Source organism: Plectrocnemia conspersa, unplaced genomic scaffold (assembly GCF_051122295.1).
Source record: "Plectrocnemia conspersa isolate PC_06_02 unplaced genomic scaffold, ASM5112229v1 ptg000002l, whole genome shotgun sequence".
NCBI classification, from domain to species: domain Eukaryota; kingdom Metazoa; phylum Arthropoda; class Insecta; order Trichoptera; family Polycentropodidae; genus Plectrocnemia; species Plectrocnemia conspersa.
Genome location: NW_028277166.1, coordinates 12,340,329 through 12,362,000, shown reverse-complemented (window position 1 = coordinate 12,362,000; position 21,672 = coordinate 12,340,329). Strand labels below are relative to the sequence as shown.

At 29.5% G+C, this 21,672-nt stretch overlaps 1 protein-coding gene across 17 annotated transcripts in view; it reads left to right on the top strand.

Moving 5' to 3' along the window:
- gem (transcription factor CP2 like gemini) overlaps positions 1-21,672 on the top strand; it is a 69,091-nt gene that overhangs the window by 32,129 nt on the left and 15,290 nt on the right. For 9 of the 17 annotated variants that reach the window (XM_088181537.1, XM_088181534.1, XM_088181531.1 and 6 more), the window contains 4 exons: positions 18,798-18,882; positions 19,429-19,549; positions 21,182-21,299; positions 21,370-21,558. In XM_088181537.1, the coding sequence (XP_088037663.1) occupies positions 18,798-18,882; positions 19,429-19,549; positions 21,182-21,299; positions 21,370-21,558 (513 nt within the window). Of the gene's footprint in view, positions 1-7,186; positions 7,600-13,083; positions 13,194-13,424; positions 13,530-18,392; positions 18,482-18,558; positions 18,711-18,782; positions 18,883-19,428; positions 19,550-21,181; positions 21,300-21,369; positions 21,559-21,672 lie in introns of those variants that run through there. The other 8 variants (XM_088181540.1, XM_088181544.1, XM_088181542.1 and 5 more) reach the window with 8 other exon arrangements.

Sequence of the window (21,672 nt, the reverse complement as noted above, 5' to 3'; positions counted from 1 at the left end):
GGTCATTCCAAAGTATTTTATTTAAGGACGTGTTTTAGTTTCATATGTCTGATAATACATTATTTGACTCACCTTATTTTGCCAGAATCAAAACCAGTGGCGTCATGAAAATAACTATGAAATAAAGATATACTATATTTTGGCATATTCGAGTTCACGCTCGAGATTAAGGAGCGTTTTGCGCTCCTAGTGATCGGTAAACGCTTTTGTGTACCGTCATTCGTCGTCGTTGTTCGATAACGTGGAATATTATTATATTTATTATTACAATAAAGCAAATATTTAATCATAATTCCGAACACTACCACCTATCGTAGGCGGCGCTTATAGCATTGATTTTTCAATAGTGAAAACAACGACGTAGCTGTTATCATATTTAGGCAGATATCGCTCGAGTCGCCTAATGACGTTTGACCCCAACCGCATCGTTATCATAGTAAGTGCATAATTAAATACGCTCGAAACCGGATTTCTGCTTGGTTATAAGAAAGTATTATATCCGACGAACCGGTTACGATAACTAGATTGTCAATGCACACACGCACACTTATGCACATGTAGGCGATATAAATTATTTGATCCAGATTTTTAGTTAATCGCGATAGTGTAAATGTTTGCGCTAAGTTGACAAATAAGCGTTAAACGTTGATCTATTTACTTTTAATAAATATTGTTATAATTTGTTTTGTGAATCCTTTCTTAGAAACTTCTCATTATATAATTGAGGTTGACATATTTACTCTTAATTTTTTTTATATGGTTGAAAAGCTTTCACATTAACTAAATACGTTTTGAAATAAATACTGTGCAACACTGTTTCTTTAAATATCATAGATTTTATTTTTCACCACTAACGTTTACAAAAAAATAATTTATAATCGCATTTTGGGATATATATAAAAGTAATGCATCTACTTATTCTTTTTCTTGAACTGTCGATTTTTATTTGCTAATAATCGTTATCTTCTAAGTGGCTCCGTTAAGTCTATTGCATTAGATTATCTTGTCTATTGTATATTTTTATCTTGCACTATTGAATTAAATACGCATATAATTTCTCTCCTTATTGTGTAAAGTGCATTCTCTTATTAAAATGTTCTTTTCCGTATTTCCGATTATCTTTTCGACGTACTATTTGGACACCGCAAAACAATGACGTCTTTGTTTTTATCCCTTCCTTATATCCTATTAATCATTTAACATTGATTGTGGTTATTCTTTCTGAAGAACAGTCTCCCGATTATGTAATCATTTCTATATAGCAAAAGTACATTTTAAATTATTGCTGATCTTTTAAATTTTTCGACAATATCTGAAAGCATAAACGATACAGCGATGAGTGTAATTATTTGATTTTGTGGGGGTAAATGTAGTTGGCTACCCTGGAACTATGCGGTGCATTATTGTGAAGTCTTGTGATTGAAACTATGTTTCATATAAAAATAAATAATATACATACACAAGTATATTAGAAAATATTTATTGTTTAACATAAATTATAATATAATGAAATAAAAAGAATCCAATTGCAATCATTATAATTTAAGATTTACCTGTAAATTAGAATTGCTCCCAATTAATCTCGAGAAATTTGGGCATAAGTAAAAATATGTTATGGTGTCATTTTTTCAACATACAGTTTTTAAAAATAGTTGACTTCGGATTGTTGAGTAGTAAAAACGTATTTACAAGATTTTGTGTTATGGCATTAGTTTATCTTTGTTTAATGACGAAAAAATATACATCAGATAATTAATTTGTAATAATTTGTTCTTTAAAAAATTTCCTATGGAGCTACCTTGTGTTTATTTCATATATAAAAATAAATGCAATAGTTGCTACATAAAAATAATTTACAATTTATGGCAGACTATGTCGGAGATGGCTTAAAAAATTAATCTCGTGTTTTTGATTTTATGGATAGGCTTTGAAGTGGACCATACAACTTGGTGGATGAAATTGTTATACGAGCTGAAATTAAAGCATATCCAATGATTATCAAATATGGTTGGTACAAAGAAGTTTAAAAAATATTGGCAAAAGAGTGATTTGGTTCCCCGTGAATTTTCCAATCACTACATGACATCGAGGTAACGTCCTTTTTTTTTTGGAAAAATAATTAAAGTCATTTCTCTAAAATCAGATCACTGAGGACGAAAAATGTATCGTTTATTCAAACGCGACTAAGAAAAACATTGGCTATTTTAACCCCTAAATCCAAATTGCACCCTATTTTATTTATTTTAAAGTGTTAAAACAAAGTAAACACTGATGGTAGAAGTGTAAAGTAAACTCGGTTCAGTATTGCATTGAGATCCTTGGCCAGATCACGGCTTGACTTTTTTCTTGCCTTTGAATATGAGACTACTAAATAGTGCTCCGCTTATTCGTTGATCTTCTTAGGTCTTCTACTTCTCAGACGGTCCTCGATTTGGGCGTATTTTTTTATCACATAATTTTTGATTTTTCGCACGTAATGTTCTTATTGATAGTGAATAATTAAAATTCTATTTTTTTAAAAAAACTATTTCAAAACAACAAAGTCTTGCGTCGTACTCAAGATGCAAATACTCAAAAACAATAGGGGTGTTGAATACAAAACCATTTTTAAGGTAAAGACGAAAACCGAATTTTGTGACAATTGAACTATTGCCGACTTTTTAAATTGTTTTTCAACCCATGAACGTTGTTTAAACGTCAATTAAAATTTTATGACTCCTCTAATGAAAGAACAACCCCAACAAAAAAGGGATCGGCGCGTCTGTAACTAAAAAATACGAGGCGCGTATGTTGTAGGTGACCGTTCGAAGACTTATTCACAGCACTGTATGTAATAGTTAAAATATAAACTAACAGAAAAAATGATAAAACATTTATTAAAACATACGAGTACATAATTATTACATTAATAATTTGTATTATATGATATTTCTTTTATAATATATTATCATAATTTTGACCAAAAATTTTAATGCGTATTGTAATCGTGTTTTGCAAGAAATTACACATATGATTAATGGCATTAACATAATAACGTTGACTCTTGTTTTATTTACCGCGAACGAATCCTTGCTATATATTTAATATTGTAATCATTCTTAATTCTTAAAAATCCTTTCATTTTAATTTTTTTGTTGACCAGAAAATGTTTAAGGAAGTCGAAACGAAATGTTTACTAATCGTAATTCCTAAGGTCGGTCATAAAACTATTGTCAAACAATGTCTTCAGAGTGTTATTGGAAATATCTGTCAGCTATTCAGTTGCGAATTTATCGGATTTAGATCAGTGCTTGTCCTCAAAATTGCAGCAGTTGTAAATCATTTCAAAATATTATTCATTATTTTAGATTATTTAATACATAAATTTATTCGTCGCTGATGAATAAAAATTATCAATGCGGATATAAATTGTAATATTAACAAAGATATGACCATTAAATTTAAACGCAGCTCAAATTAAAAGAAAAAATATATTAATTTGTGAAGCCGCAGTGTGAAATTTTTCATATTTTTCACACACATATGATTCAAATGTATCTATAATATAAATAAATACAATTCTGAGCCAAATCATTATCAAAATTCTGCGCGATGCCTTGCGTTATCCGATTGATATCTGAGCGATTTTATATTATCTATTGTATTTGCCAAATTCTATCTTAATATTGAATTAACTTTATAAATACACATTCGATACAAATACAGCAATATATTAACGTTCATCTAAAGATACGATGTTTTGACTACTGGTGACCCTGAGTGACTTGAACAGGGCGCGATCTTTACAGATAACGTTATTTTGATATGCGCCTCAATTTACCAGCTACGATACATTTAAGCAGAGATCGAGACGAGTTTATCGATCGGACATGATGTTCTCACAATCGTCGGACGGTTGGCCATTTTGACTCGGCGGCCATCTTGTTTCATGCGCGTGACTCGTGTCGTTTTGCCGACGATAACCCTAGCCGGGGTCCAGATCTTCATCTGCCGATATTGAAGTTTTCATTCCATTATAAATATAGTTTATAAGGCACGTGTAAGAAAAATTGCTAAAATTCCAATTGATATTTTTCCTACGTGTTGAATATGAATTCTTTTTATTGGGACAAATATTATATATCTCGATAGACGTAATAAATATAAGCGCTTATTAATTAAATCAATCAAACGATGCGTTATTTGACATAAAAACGTTTGATTTACGGCAATGAAAGTCGATTGCTACGAATAAACTGATTTATAGCTATGGGACTTTGACATTTACAATATTATTAACGCTTTAATTATATGCACATACGATACGTACGAATACTACATACGCATATATTGTGAATATAATTCGTCGAAATATTTGCCTCATATTTCTACATTGGTGACAATAATTTACCAATGGGATTATAATGAATATGATAATGAAAACAGTGCCACATAAGAAATTTCACAAGGATCTAATCAATATTTTTAATTTGATTACTGATTTTATTAGCATATATTTAAAAAAAATATATGAACCTCCAATTTTCAACTTTAAAGAAGCTCAAAGTCACTGTTTTCCTCGTATAATCACTTATTGCGCAGTGTCACCAAATATGCATATCTTGTCTAGTTGCCAAATAATACAAGTGACTCCCTTTTTATGAGAGACTGATAAAGTTCTTGAAAGATTTTTTTATGAGATTATTTCAAGATGTCTATCAAATTCTTAATTATTTACTTGTTCTCATCTGGGTAATCACAGTTACTTGATGCATTGTAGTTATTTTGTACATATGTATATAAAAATCAATAGTAAAATATGTCAGTATTATCTGCACATAAAAATGCACAAAGCTATCTAGAATTAAATGTATATATTTCTGAAAAGTACATACAAAAACAGTATTCCTTTAATGGGTTATGAAAATTATATCATATAAATAACGGTCGTTGTTGGCCTTACATTTCTAAAGACTTTCCCGTAATATTTCTGATATGATATTCTCCCTTAAATCACCAGTTGCTGTTGATTATATTTATGAGCTGTCTAACGGTACGTAGCAGTTCCTAGTTATTCTGTTATGTAACAAGAAATGACCGCGCTACTGCGGCCTGTCGACCTCTTTTTTATGATAGGGATGGCTGGCGAATTGAAAACAAAAGCATACATTTCAACTTTTATCTCCACTCAGATATATTTTTACCCAAATGGTCCATTGAATATACTTTACTAAACATAAGCAATGAGTAAGTCTCAATAATTATATTTAAATAAAGAACGTATTTAAAAATTTGAAAAATAAATACAAAAAAAATACAGAAAAATACATTTTCATTGAAAATAATGCAATGTTATTTTTTTCTGTTGCTAACTAAAGAAAGATCGTACTAGATATTATTAAAATATATAATATTTTAAATGTGTTCCCGGAATTTTTTTTACATCAAACTTAATTTATTTTTTTATTTTTTTCAAGTAAAAAAATATAAAAAAAATATTATTGTTTTGACAACTTAGTATTATTGCTTACATTACTTTACATTACTGAGAGTACACAAAAAAGTTTAAAATGTTTAAAACACATAACATCATTTATGTAAAAAAAGCTAATTAGTAAAGTAAAAAAAATCGACCAAATTGTCTGGGATTAAAAGGGTTATGGAGTATTTACGTATTATTTATTTTATAATATTTAACATGAGTATAAATATATGTGTACGAGAGATACATCTTTCGAAAATAAATATAATTGAGATATTTAAAAAATGGTAAATGTGCAATAATGAAAATACTACGACTAGATAGACTCGTAACATTAATTTTCAGATGCTGTAGTATATTAAACTATTCTCTAATTAAAACCGAATTTGCTAATGGAAAAGCGCGTTTTGTACTCTTTTTTTTTTAATTTTTAAGGGCCTCCAAAATATAAGTTGTGTTAGACCTTGCATTTTCTATGAAAGCCCCTGGTGATATGAACTCAAATTTTAAGTAGGGTAATAACGAGTAATTATGCCAACTTGATTTGGATCGAATAGGAGGAATTAAATTATTTAGAGCAGAATTCAGAAACATTTTCTCTTGCATGACAGCTACCCTACCACAGCTAAAGTGGACAGATAAAAATTGATTATATTGTAGAAGCCTGGTTGAAATAGTTTTTTTATTATATACATATTTAAATACACATATATATATACTTAATATTTTAATAAAATTAATAATGTATTAATATAAAAAACTACATATATTGAATTCACTAATCAAAACATGTTATATTTCGGTCAAACCAGATACTATTTGTTACTATCGTAGATTCATATTGATAAACACTCTTTTAGATAATCCGAAAGTATACTGTTATGTTTGTGTAATAATATTAAACGATCTACTTGTAATTACTCAATAAAGCGATAAACGAGCCAAGACCTAAAAATACACGTTGCTTTACGTAAGTATTAATTAACTATAGGTAAAATTTACCCTTATTATCTAATGTCTTGGTAATCGATCGATTTAAAATTACTATTGATATGTTATTTCAATACTTAGCTATATAAAATATTTTAGTTTCTTGTCTTCACGTATTAAAGTAGCACATAATTGCTCGTCAGCACGGCACTGTTCAGCTCAACTTTCAACTTAAATGTTGAAAGTTAAAAATAGCACAGTTGAACTAGGGAATTATGAGTTTTGAAAATAAAATAATTATTAATATTTGCGCATGGAACTGGAGAGCCGCATGCGGCTCGCGAGCCGCAGGTTGCCGACCCCTGACCTAGGGCAGTCAGAATAATATGTGCAAATGTCACGTCGCGAATTCTTGTGACGAACAGACAGACACATAAATTTTCTGTTTTATAATATTGATATAGACATTGCTCTCATTTAAAATTACTTAATAAAATAAATACCCAATATTAAGAAGCGTATGAGACGTATCTGATACAGTTAATACAATAGATGCATGTATCATGCCCCTTTGTCTGCTGAAATATATTTTTCAAATTTGTGAAAGTGATAAGAGCAGTACGAATCGCAGTGTCACGAGGAGATAAACTACAACGAACGATAATGGGTATCGATCGCTAAGTCAGCCTCATATATGTGTAGTGTATAATATTTATTTATGTATCGATATACAACATCACATATGTATGTGTGCAGTGTAATAATCATCATTGCAAATTATTCTTATATTAATATCGTATTGTCGCGCACTATGAGCACGCGCGTCGTGCTTGCGCGCATTCCTTCAGCTGTAGTTTTTCTTCAGTGTATTATTTTCATCAAAGTGTGTGTTTGCCTGTTTTGTGTTTACCGTAAAGTGTCTTAGGCGCCGATTGTTATTATGTAAATTGGCGGTACAAATTTGCAATTCGCCGGTCGCGTGAATGTTTGTTTTTATTATTACGAAACGAGTGAAGTTCGTTTGCGGTCGTAAGGCAGCAAATTAAGGAAGTGGAGTAGTTGAAAGTCAACATAATGAGATGTGGTGAACATGCTGGGATGTGTTTTGAATGAATTTAAAAGTGTACATGAATGGATTGAAGTATTTAGGCAAGATCTTCTGTCAATTCTCACGCGTTTTCCTTTCACGATGGATGTTGTGGAAATGGGTAAGCGAAAATTTACTGGTTGTAGGGAATATTTCAAATATCAGTTCATACTATATTTACAGTTTTTTTAATCATTTAAAAAATATATGCCTTTCTCATTGACTTGTAACTAAAATAGGAACATGTACTATGTATTGATATAATATAAATATTAATTAATTAATTCATGAATGACTATCAGAAAATTTAACGTTTTTTTATCATAAATGATAAATTAAAAATTCATGAAATGTTATATGTTTATTGCGAAAACACATTATCATTTTTACGATATTTGATATAAAAATAATATATTCTCTTACACGTGTGAACATTTTTAACCTTAGTGTTTATTTGTTGTAGAATAATTTTAATATAAATTTAAACATTTTTATATACATTTGTAAATGGCGCAATCTAACCATTTATTAATATAAAAACAGAATAAATAAATAGAATGCATTTATCGCCATTTATATGACAAGTGTTTTTGACCTTTTATTGCCGGAAATAGTTTAGGATTACTAGTAAAAATTTCCAGATGGTTAGGGTCTAACGTATTGATAACCTTATATAACAGATAATCGTTATTTCCTTTTTTTATCGAATTATATTTGTGATTTCTCTATTTATTATTAATAATAAATAACAAATAGAGCTGGTTAGAGCTTCTGTATAACTCACTGGTTGTAAACCTGTTACTATTGTTTAACAACCATCCACCATGTTGATTCACGGTTAGGGCGAAGGAAATGTTTCTCTATATGCTCTACTACACACTGTAGTATTTGTTTGCTGTCACATAAAACTATATATCGTTGCAAAAATAGATTTATATAGATTGTTAACACCTGAATTAAACACCTGTATTTATAGTACATATTATATTATATCAAAAAACTACGCTGCAATTTGGCTTGAGACTATTGTTTTAAAACTGGCAACAAAAATTTGAAATTTTTCACAGTAAAAAGCAAGCGATTTTTTACTCGATTGCAGAGACGTCATTTGAAGGAGGGCAGGGGGGAATTTCTTCCACTTTAAATTTGGCTAAAAAATGTCATTTAATGAAATACTATGAATCTTGAAATGAACGTTTTAACTGCGACGGCGACGGCACGATTTTTTTGCTTTTGACGTGAATTGTAACAGGAACGTCATTTGCCCCTCTCCTTGAAGTTTACAAGTAAAAAACATGTCATTTTATAAAATTCTAAAAATCTTAATGAAATCGAAATATTAAAATCTGGCCAAATTTTGCTTCCCTTCTGGTAATATCTGTTAGTCACCTGAAAGTATTCTTCTTCGTAATGTTGAGTATTGTTTTCAATTATTATTGCTGTGCCTTCGTGTGTAGTTCCGTCTGGGTATCTCGTGGCACGGGCATATCCGACAGATCAGTCCATCGCGGGTGCCTGGCAGTCAGTTTTTCACTATCACTAATAATTTTTCGGCGATTCGCGCTCTGTATGATACGTTAGTTCGTAGCGTCCTACAATTAGTAGTAAAATTTCAAATTTTTTTAATTCCAACTCCCGGGATTCACATTTCAAAAACCGGGAAAATATCAATATCGATTATTTATATGTATATTTACTATTCTACCACTTTTAGCACACGAAGATATGCATAGGGTTCACATATACACATCATTTACTCATACATATTAAAAAATAAAAATACGTGTCATAAAAACAAGGTCAAGTTTAAAATTTTATTGCGGTGTTATTACCTGTCTACATCATCTATAGAAATTTTAAATCTTAAAAATAATCAACTTGGATATATTAAACTTTATGTTTTATGAAATGAAATGGAACTCATAAAGGCTTGAATAATTGGGCACCCAAATATATGTGATATCTTCAAAAATTATGAAAATATTAATAAATAACCGATTATGGTTGCTTAGTGTTCATTTTAAGCTTATTTTTAATACTTAGTAGGTATATCCTTAGATTTAATTACAGCTGCAACCCTTTTTGGCATACTGTCAACTAATGACTTGTAGGTGGACGGAGACAATTTTCTTCATACCTTTCGCAATTTTTCTCACAGCTCAATTTTGGATTTGCAATTGTGTAACCTTTCCTTTTAATTTTATACAAAAAGGTTTTATTGGATTTGGGTCTGGTGACTATGTAGGCTATTCTAAAAGCGTCAAACGTTCAGTGCAAACCAACCCCTGATTTTTAGCGATGTATGGCACGGAGCGTTTTCTTGCTGAACTCGGATGGTAGCGTGGTATGCGCTTGGAAATATTTTCCAGTAGTAATCCATTAAAATATACTCTAATATTGAAATATAAATGTCACTATTCATACTACCCTCGCAAGTGTACAGGTTTCCTACCCCTGCTGCTGCCATACAACCCCAGATCATAAACGCTTCCGCCATAATATTTGACTTTGGGTATTATGCAATCAGCTAGATATTATTCTCCGACTCTTCGACGCACATGTCATACTCCAGGGGTCTTAAAAACTTCAAAAATGTTTTAAAATAATAGGATTATTTAAAATGTTTTAAATTAATTAGTTTTTTTTAAATAAATATATATTAACCAATTTTAGTTTAAACTCACTTTAAAGTTAGATTCATCGGACCAAATGACTTTCGCCCAATCTTCAGATGTTCAAGCTCGGTGTTTACAGGCCCGACAAATAAAGGCCGAAGTCTCGCAAATGATCATAACGGTCACGTAAGCGTAACTAAAATCCCTTTTCAAAACTCAAGTGAGCAATTAAAAATGACAAATTCCTTTGTATAGTTCTCAGAATTACGGTTAAAACTATCTGCTAAATTATTTTGGTCAGACTATACACTTGTACAGAGTTATAAGCCATAAGAAGTGATTCATGGAATAGTAGCTACTGCATCTCAGCACTCCTAGAAAAAAGGCACTAGGATACAAATAGGAATACGACTGGTACTTATAGAGACACATGAAAAAAAGCTTTGAAGCTCGTAGCTGAAAGTCGCTGGATTGTCGACACCGCTCCTTAGAAACTTGAAAAAGTGCTTCATTGATTAGACGATACGATGAGAAGGCAATGAATTGTATACCAACGCTTCTAACAAAAGACACTAGGATATACACACAGATACGACCCGTACTCCTTGTTGTAGAGAAAATGTTTATATTTGAAATATTTTATATAAAAGCCATTATGACGCATTAGTGAAATCTGTCAAGTCATGATGGTCAGATTTCTAATAAATAAACATTTCATAAAAACGATAGTATGATTTAATCGAAATTTAAAGGACTAAACTACCTTATCTGGTTTCTAAAATTATGCGTCATTGTTCTTCATATTTTTTAAAAATGAATTTTTCATAACAATTTACATAAAGTGGACCCGCCTCTTTTCTCTGGCATTTTCTTAACCAATCATGGCTAATGTAGGCGGTGTTGGATATTTATTTATTTACATAATTCCGCATTAAGAAATAACTCATTCCGGGGCTACAAGTTGATACATTAAAATTATAAATTTAGTACGTATACATTTTGAAAAATATAATAAGTACACTTAAAATATTTATTATTTAATTTTAAAAGAACGAATAAGAAAAATAAGGAGCATGTTAATGGAAAATCAAAATAAAAAATATATAGTGATATGATATATCGGTGGCTTGTATAATATATGTTAATCGAAATGTAAATTTGCTAACTTCACTTTTGGGTGAAAATGACTAAACGATGTCATCTTGTACCTTTAATCTCCAAAATCCAATTAAACACTACAAATATTGAACTACAAACTTGAGATATTGGTTTATTTTCCTATTTTAAGGTCTATTCAGGTCTCCTGTAAAGTTTTCAAATATGGAGTCAGCAATTTTACACTTTAAGCCATCGATATGTATTATTTATTAACATAATTTTATTTGATTGAAGTTGCATGAATTCATTAAAAAAAATTAAATTTCTTTGCAATTATTCCTTGTTGATTTTGGTAAATCATTAAAGGTTTTAAATGCAATATATTTTAAAGAATTTGTGCCAAACTTCTATCTATGCCAATCTCATATTTTTTTATAATGCCGGAATTACACGGTTCATCCACAGTGAAACAATTTGTTTGAAATAGTAATAATGAACTGTGATCTAAGTTTATGGTTGTTTTATGTCCCATATATTTATTTATTGAAATTGTGACCTGGCAGATTAACCTAATGCGTCACGATAGCCAAAACCATAATATATATATTAAAATTTAAAAATAAATATATACATGCATATAACTAAAAACATGAAAACATTATAAAAGGACAGACACAAATCACCCCAACTGGTATGCATTGTCCCATATGAACTGAACCAAATTCTCGTATGTGTACGAGAAAATGTCAATATCTCGATGTACAGTATTGAGCAGACGGACGGCCTTTGCCAAAGAAGAGTTGGCAAGTGCTCCAGTCTTAGTCTTCACCGGCAACAGTGGACGCAACCGAGAACTATAACCGCCTTCCAGATAAAACCGAGCGTCTTTAACGATATGTTGTGAGTCTCTGCAATATACAGGCTGAATTTTCAGTGTTTTTCGAAGGTCACACATAGATTCTTAGTAAAGGAAGACCTGTCTAGAATATATCCGCCGATATGGTAGGAATATTTCGCCGGCATCGACGACCTTTAAAATGTGACATTTCTTTACACTGAAATTACTCTCTTGAGATCCTCTTGCAGGTCGAGGGAATCCGAAATCGACTGCTCTCTTGAAAATTTTCAAGTCATCCGCATATAATAAACACATTGAACGGTTAATTGCTGTTTCTATGTCATTAATGAACAGTTGAAACAGCAATGAACCCATGTTGGATCATTGAGGTACTCCAGTAGCGATATTATATCGTTCTGAAAGTGAGTTTTCATACTTGATGAACTGATATCTATTGGTCAAGTAATTTAAGAATAGGTTTATGAGTACTTCAGAAAATCTGAAATTAAATATGTTCACAAGTAAACCGTGACTAACTTCATCGAACGCCTTTTCAAAATCTGTGTATATAACGTTCACTTATAAACCAGAAGAACGGATTTTGCTGTCATTTATTGTTGGGGTATTTTAAAATGGCGCATTTCTTCTTATTTTGCAACTAACAGGATTTTATAATCCATTTAATTGCGCCGGTAGGGAAATTTTAGTGCCTTATCGCTTGTCTATTGTCATCGAAGTTCATTTTTCTTGGTCCGCTTAAATGTCATTGTTTTTATTAACGTGCGAACAAACCAAAAACGCACTTGTCGCATCTTGCACTGTTGGAAAAACCCACGAACCCAATTAAAAATGATTACACTTACTTTTGGGACGGACCTCGTACATAAGCAAATTTAAAATTCACATGTACTTATTCGCCTCTATTTATTTACTTCGCTTATCTATATAAACCGGAATAATTTATTAGCATCAGGTCAATATGCATTCATGTTTAATATAAACACACACATATACATTGCACAGCAGCGCGCCCCGTGCTCATTATCGTCGTTCGTCTCTTTATCAGCTCTGTGCGAGACGGACAGACAGTATAGTTCGAGACGCGCAGCCCTCGCGCGGGGATGCCCGCCGCCGGTCGCGTTTCGGCCAACGGTGACGACTCTCGTACGCTTTTCCGCGAGTAGTTCTAGATTTCTCCATGTGGCGCTACCATCGCGACGGCCGGCGCTTGATGGCTCTCGCGCGCTTTTCAGCCTTTCAAATAGTACTCGCTTTTCTCACGCGGCGCCACCTCCGCGACGGTCAGCGCCATCTTTGCGTCACTGCTGATATTTGCATGCCCGGTTATCTTCGTCGCGCGTCTTTATTGTTTTTTTTTATAGTTTATTTTACATAAATAATGTATTATACATACATACGTTTTTTTTCTGTCGCACTGTCTTGACGTATCGCGTGTTGCTCGCGTTTGTGCATAATCAATCTTTCCGTTCATAGTGCTTCGTGAGTGATTTTACGATACTGTGTTTATATGTGAATTGTGCGAATAATAACACGTGGAATGGACCATAAATTATGCGCTATAATTTAATTACTCTATGGGAGGGAAACTTACACTAGGGAAAACATATAACTTGTAAATTTAGTATCAAAGGCCATTGCGTTTCTCATATTGTTCCTAGGAATCTAAATGTTTATTTTAGCTAGTTGTAAAATGTAATGAAAATTGAGAACTTACAATCTAAATGAACGAATGTGTCTACCTAATTTTTATTTTTTGTGAATATTATTATTACACGTCTCCGTATCTAGCTGCTCCAATCTTTCAGAAAATAATATATATTTTAATTTAATACAATTCTCATTGCTCTATTTTGTAATATTTGCAAAATCGTCTTATCTGATTCATTAAGCCTAACAATATTGTTGCACAATGAGGATAAAAAGTATTTTTTATACGCCTTGTTGGCTTATTTTGATTTTTTTCATACTATTCAGTTTATATTTAATATTTACAAAATAAACAAATCTAGCAATCAATTAGTCTCTTCAAGTTCTAGATAAGTTATTTTTTATTTATAATTTAACCATTAGAGAATTCATCCCATCTTTGTAACTTATATTTATAAAAGCATGTCAAATTGAAGATTTGGGTCAAGAATTAATGGAATTTTGGGAAACAAACATTTCTGCATTTTAATGTGCAAACCAGGACCGTTTGTTTAATGTCTTTAAACCCAACAAATGTATCCAAAATTGCAAGGGTGTATACCTTTTAAAATGTTGCATTGATTATTAGTAAAATCTGTCTTACAGAAAAATATAGGTAGATATATTTACGAATTTTGCTTAAAGAATTACTAAATTAAAGGTTAAAGCTACGCATTCATACATTATAAATGTATTGAAAATTCTTTATATTTGGTGCAAAATTTGCATTCATTATACCCATGGCCTTGATATTTTCTCTTTTAAATAATCACGAATGAAGTTCCTATCATTTTCATTGTCGTTTAATTTTAAAGGATATTAATATTATATAGTATAATAATAATGCCATGTAAATGTATGCAAAAATACTGAGAAAAGTTAAAATGTTATGAAACCGTAATTGAGTGTTAAATTTTTATTTTATTAAAAAGTAAATTGTCTACATGGGTAATAAGCAATTCTTATATTATATGTGTAGATTTTCTTTTTCCTCATTTCTTCCAGCAATTAGGAACTTAATGAAGGAAAAAAATAGTACGTAGGAAGCCTCCCACTTCTTTAAATAATTAGCATAAAATTAGAGTATGTTTAATGAAGTTAAATTATAGTCTTATCTCTATCTTATTATAGGTTAGTTGGTTGTACTATTTTTAGCTGTCATGATATTACTTATTTTAATTAAATTTATTTGATAGTTTTACCATATTTACACGTTTAGTTATAACATGTATTTTAGCAGATTACTTGCCAGTATGTTGGGATGAGTTCTTAATCTGCTTAAATATTGTTCACAATTTTATATTTGTCTTTATTACAGTCACTTAATATATAATTGTTAGGCACAAGCAAAGGAGATTAACCCGAGGAATTCTGGAATCTTTCGATTTGTTTTTTTATCATATACTTATCAGTCTGTAGGAGGCAATATTGTCTGGTTCTTTTCCTGTTCTCGGCAAAATTATAATTTAAGCAACCTTTCATTGGGTTAGAAAGTAGTTTAATCTAATAGGATGGTCATTAAATATGATGGAGTTCACCGCTTGGTTGCTTATTAGGTCATATCCCTTATTTTACTTATTTAATTGCGATTTTTTCCGTTAGAAGAGGTGCATTTAAAAAATTGTAAATTTCATTGTCATTAATCTGATCATTTAAATGTATTAATTAAGTGACGGCCGAAAGCTTAAACTTTTTCTCTATCGTCTCTGACCTATTTTCTGATTGCGGGAGAAAATTGTTGATGGTTTCTTATTATCCTTGTAACCTTCTAAAGCGAGTATCCTGTAGCAGTAAGACTTTTACGATATTCTTTGATTGCCTCGTTCTTTTTTTTTCGATTTATTAAATTTACCTTTGTCGTGAGGTGGTCGCGTATATTGCTATTTTTACAAAGATATTATTTATATAATTTTTTGAGCAACTTATATATTTTTGGTTTTTCAAAATGAGTTTTACTTAAAGCTTGTATTATGTTGTATTATTTTAACTATAAAATTACTTAAGATTAGTAACATGTGAGCTATTAAATGTATCTACTTGTAGGTCAACCTGTATATATTTAAACGATAGTTCAAAAATAAGTTTCTCACTTAAAAATACGTACATACATACATATATTTATTTGGAACGAAACATTGTTTATTGGTAGATTATCAAAGCCGAACGATGTGGATCGTAGGCGTGCTTGGATAGGTGAATGTTTCAATATTTTTAGCAAAACTTCGCGTGTGAGAATTGTATTAGATTTTTTCTACTATTATACAACGCGCGTTATTTTTTTAATCTGCCTCGCTATCACATTAATATCAGAAAAATAGCATATTTTTGATCTGTGATTCTTGGGGTCAAGTACACAAAAATCACAAATTCACAGCCATTTTTGTTTAATTAATTAAACACGTCATTAATTATCATCATGAGACTAAACACCGATAAGAGAATACATACATAATTCGCTAATTATTTTTTTTGTATCGATACATTTTTGCGCTGTTGGTGTAAATATGTTTATTTACACAATATTATTTGGTCTTTGATTCCATCACTTAAGTTATCGGTTCACTTGAAGTTTCGGCGATTTGTGATAATTTCAAGTTTTTTAGGTTATGTAAACATTAATGTTAAAGACTGATTTTGATATTATTTAATAAATATCACACTGTCACGTCATCGCATGCTAACATATAACATTTTTTTAATGTATCTGTATAGTTCTGGATCATTTTTTAGTAACGGTCATAACAATAACAAAACTGGAAGTTAATTATTAATATCTTTAATTATAGATAAGCTAACTATCCATTACAAGAAAGACAATAACTCTTTATTTTATTTTATTTTATTGAAATTAGTATTTCTAGATTTATCTGGTTCTTTTTTATTTAATTTTCTTATAGTATATGTATCAAAATTATGGGAGCAAAGTGGAATTATTAATTTATTTTCTTTTCACCAAACAGTAGTCTATTCATTTATAATAAATACTTACGTTGCTTTTTCAACGGGCACGATTCCAGTTATTATATAATGTTACACGATAGGCGTTGTTTGCGTTTCGAGAGATTGTGTTTTGAACAGGAAGACATAATAACATATAATTTTCCATTAGCTGCAAGGTTTTCTTTCGCCCACTCAAACAACAAGTGTATAAGGAGGGTGGCTTCTAATGAAATTCTACCCTTATTTTCCATGATAAAAATAGAAATATACATAGTGACACAATGTGTATCTTAGGATACAAATAAGAATGTACTCCGTGTGAGATTAAAACTGAAAGAAATAATTAATTTATTCAGAAATAATATATTGTCGTCGACTTGTTAAAACCTTAAATTTTACTATTAAAGAAAAATAACGTTTTTAAGAGATTTAACAAAATTCCAGAATTTTGTTAAATCTCTTAAAAATGTAATAAAAGCAACACTTCATATTATCTCATATATATTTAGAACATATATACTTATTAAAATAGAGCTGCTCTATAAAAAATAATAATATACAAATATGTTTTACTGTGAATATTCATAAAGTTAAGTGTTTATTTATGCAAGGTGTTATAAAATTTATTATGGCATTTTTCTTGTATGTGTGAATTTTTCATCACCTATTGAAGAATGATACGTATTATTTTATTTATAATCTTTCATATTTGTTTTTTTTGCGGCGAGTTATATCTCTCGCAGGTTAAAAATATTTTTTTGAATCTGAAATAAAAATTCCTTTTACTTATTCATTTATTTTTTTAATATAATATCAGATTGTATTTTACAGCAAATATTGAAATCAGAAGGAAAGTTAATTAAAATATTAAAAATATTTGTGCTTTATATAATTAACTGTTTTTATAATAATATTTTTTTAATCAATAAGTTATTGAAAGTACTGGCGTTTTATTTCATTTTTGATTTTCAAACAGAATCAGCTTCATGCCATACATAAAGGCTTAACCTTAATAATGATAATGAAATTGTGGACCTCAAACACTGACAATTTAACTTGTGACAAGTCTAAACAATACACTTTGCAAGTCTATCGTTCAACCAACCGTTTATCGCCATTGTTATTTTTCAATTATTTTCTGGCTTATTTTTCTATGGACTTTATAGATACTTTGGCTCACATTTGAATTCTTTAAAAATACATAAATATTAAATTGATCCTTTCAGGGTATAATAATTAAAATTTAGGTTTTGAGTATCAATCATTCTTTGACTTAATTTAATTTCCAAACTAGAATGTTTTCTTGATTAATACAGAGCTTGAGATTAACCTTTCATAAACATATATTAAGTAATGTCATTCTACAAACTTGTATATAATTTTCATTTGCATATTTTATATAATTATTTTTAGCACAATTTTCTTAAATTGTTCTTCTTCGTTCAGTAGATTTTACTTGAACATATGTCAAAATGCACATATGAGTTATTACTGTATCGTGTATTTTTTTTATAAATATTTTAGAAAATATTAAGCATAAGATTTATATTCTAGGTTTTAACAAATCAAATGATTGTCGTTGTCTTTTAAATTACAATCTATACAAATTCAGTTGCATACGGAATAGTTTTAGGGAGTTTATGGTTGTAAACGTTCGGTATTTTTTTGATTCGATCAAATAAATCGATTCATACTTTGCATCCTTTTCCTTGTTAGAACTTTTAATGAATGCAATGTCGAATTCATCAAACTATTGTTATGAAGTTGCTTGAAAATTCCTCACAAAATGCTGATCCTAGTTAAAAGTATTATAAAAACTTGTGATATCGATAATATAATAAGATCTTAAAATTTTATATTAAATCGATCGTTTTATAAACAGATAGTTGTGCCATAAGACGTTAAAAAGTGCCAAGTGTAACAGTTTGTGACATTCATTGATAATGGGGAAAGCTATTAAACGGCTAATGCCAGATTTGGGAAACGTCGGAGGACCGGTCGCTTTAAGACCCCGACAACCATCAAACGATTACGGTTAGAGTTATTGGAAGTTAAAGTGGATCTTTTTATACTTGATGTGGTTTAATTGTATTAAATTAACCGTAGATTTTGATTTTTCAGGTGAAATGATTGGCGGGAGATGGCCGGTCGATGACATTGAAATTGACCTGGCAAATGACCTGTCTAACTCTGGCTATAACATGAGGTACATTTTTGTTATTTTAATTTTAATTCCTGTACATATGTTATTCCTCGAGTAAATTTTGAAACGGTAACTCATTTTTAGTGATCCTAACGATATTTGAGAGTCCAATAGTTTTTATTACATTATTAGTTGCCAGATTTTACGGTGATGCATTTGTGTATTGAATTACTAATTATAGTTTTAAACTTTAAAGTGCCATATAAACCATTTTAAGACCACATATTTAAGTGTTATGTATCACTTGAACCATTCTGAATTAAATTAGTATTACTTATATTCCTTATGTACTGAAACTATGACTCAATTATCTAATATAGATTTAGTGGTTACCCGTTGTTATCTATGTCAAATTTATTAATAAAATATGTGTGAATGAATTTGTTGTAAAGGTATAATATAATTCTAGATACATTTCTATATGAAATTATAAATTATCACCTCTAATTTTATTATGCTATATTTATAATAATTGTTTAAAAATGTTTTATTTAGTGATATTTAATATCCAATAGCTACAAAGTACATAAGGAAATTATATTTTTCCAGCGATGCTCTGCTCACACTTCCTGTATTCAAACAAGAGTCACCATCTCCTACTAATGGTCCTCGAGATCAGACCAGTCCTAACAGAACAGCACCATGGCATGCAGCAAGGCAGCAAATGATGGTTAGTTAATCATTTTATATGTTACTTAGCTAGTCTGAAGACTGAGTTAATTTAAGGTTTTACTGGTGCATGTAAAATTTATTATAACAAGACCTGAACATTTTTTGTAATATTTACATTACATATTTGACCAAGATATGTAAGTAAATGTTAAGATTTACCAAAAAAGGGTTCATAAGTATACTTTAAATCAATCTAATTTATTATAGTAGAATATAATTGATGTACTACTTTCAAAATTATATAATGCTACTGAATTTGTTATATTTTGATTAAATTTTCTAAAGCATGATATTTGCATATTTCGATTTTATGGTAGTTAAATTTTAAATATTCCAGTAAAATTACTATGAATTGAAGCAATAATAAAAACAATAAACTATTTTTATATATTTATTTTTATTAGCAATTATTTTTATAATTTCTAGAAACATTCACTACTAACAATTCGTCATAAGAATTCATAGCCCAGATTTAAGCCTAAAACAATTTATCTGACTCAATTAAATTGGTACATGGAAATAAAAACGAATAAAAGTATATATTTATTTAGTCATATTTCACATAGAATTATTTAAAAATGCGTATTTACATAATTAATCTAATTTTAAATATAATCTTTATTAGAAAATAATTTAATTTATAATAATAATACAATTTACTGTAAAATATTATGTACTTTACATAAAATATTATGTTTTATTACGTTGCACCAATCGAAATGGATTGTTTTAGTGAATTGTGTGGTTATGAATTAAAGGTAGCAATGAATTGTTGGCCATCAATGTTCGAATGTCAATAAAAACGTAGATGATATAATACACGTTTCATAATTTTTATATTCAATATTATTAAATGGCAATAATTAATTATTACTAACAAATTATTTAATCTTATACACCACAAAAATCTTAATATAAAAGTATGGCATGTATTTTTTTGGTAAGTAGTTTTAATTAAACGGTTAGTAGTAGGTATCACAAAGTATGTCTTTTATTTTAAATTCTATGCTTTAAATTAATTGATTAGTTATATTTTGACCATACTTTTTTTAACTAAGAATTTTTATAAACATTGCTAAAATTAAAATGAAATGTTATATCAATAAGTTAAAAATAAAATAATAAATTAATGTTTAATATATAAATATATATTTAAGTTTCAGAAATCTTAAATATTTTTAGACTTTTTAATTTTTAAATATAGTGTTTATAGCTATAGTTATTTATGTTAACTGTACAATATAATTCTATTTCAGAAAGCGTTTAAATTTAATGTATTATATTATTTTACAAAATATTTTTAAATATACAATAATATAAAAAAATAAGACAATGATTTGAAAAAAAGTGATGTTCAAATTAGTTGCTATAAAAAAATCTTGCTATACCAAATATATTCAAAAATTTTACAAAAAGGTAAATTGAAAACAGCTTACTAACTAAATGATACATTTAATTATTTAAAATAATACTTATTATTATCTTTACCGACATGTTAGAGTAAAAGATTTCAAAAGAATATTTTACTACCTCATAAATCTTACTCCTGTGATTTATTGCATGTTGGATTTATGTATAAAAGTAACATATTTTTTTACAAAATAATAAAATAAATTATTATTTTTTGCAGATGAACAATAATAATGTTTCTATTGGCGGTAGCACAAATTGCCCTAGTGATCAGCAACATTCCCCGAATTTTAATCAAATAAATAATAACAACAGCTGCAATGTGAACCAACAACAAGGTAATATAATTATTACAACAGGAGTTAGTGTCTTAAAGTTGTACAAATTTTAATTTATATCTCGTTATAGGAACATCCATTAATGGCGACCAGCAAAATAATCAAATGGCGATACATTCCAACAACACTATGCCAAATTCTCAAGCCCTACCTGTGATTTCTTCAGTGGTCTCTTCGGTGGTATCCTACGGCAATGGATTGCAGGATTCTATCAACACCAATACACCTACTAATCAAAGTGTTATGGATGTTGCAAATGGTACGTATTAATTGAGTTTGAATCGATATCATCAAAACAATCTGACATTACACATAAAAAATCGTTAACCTATGTATATGTTTCAGACTGAAAATAATTTCACTGGTATTACAT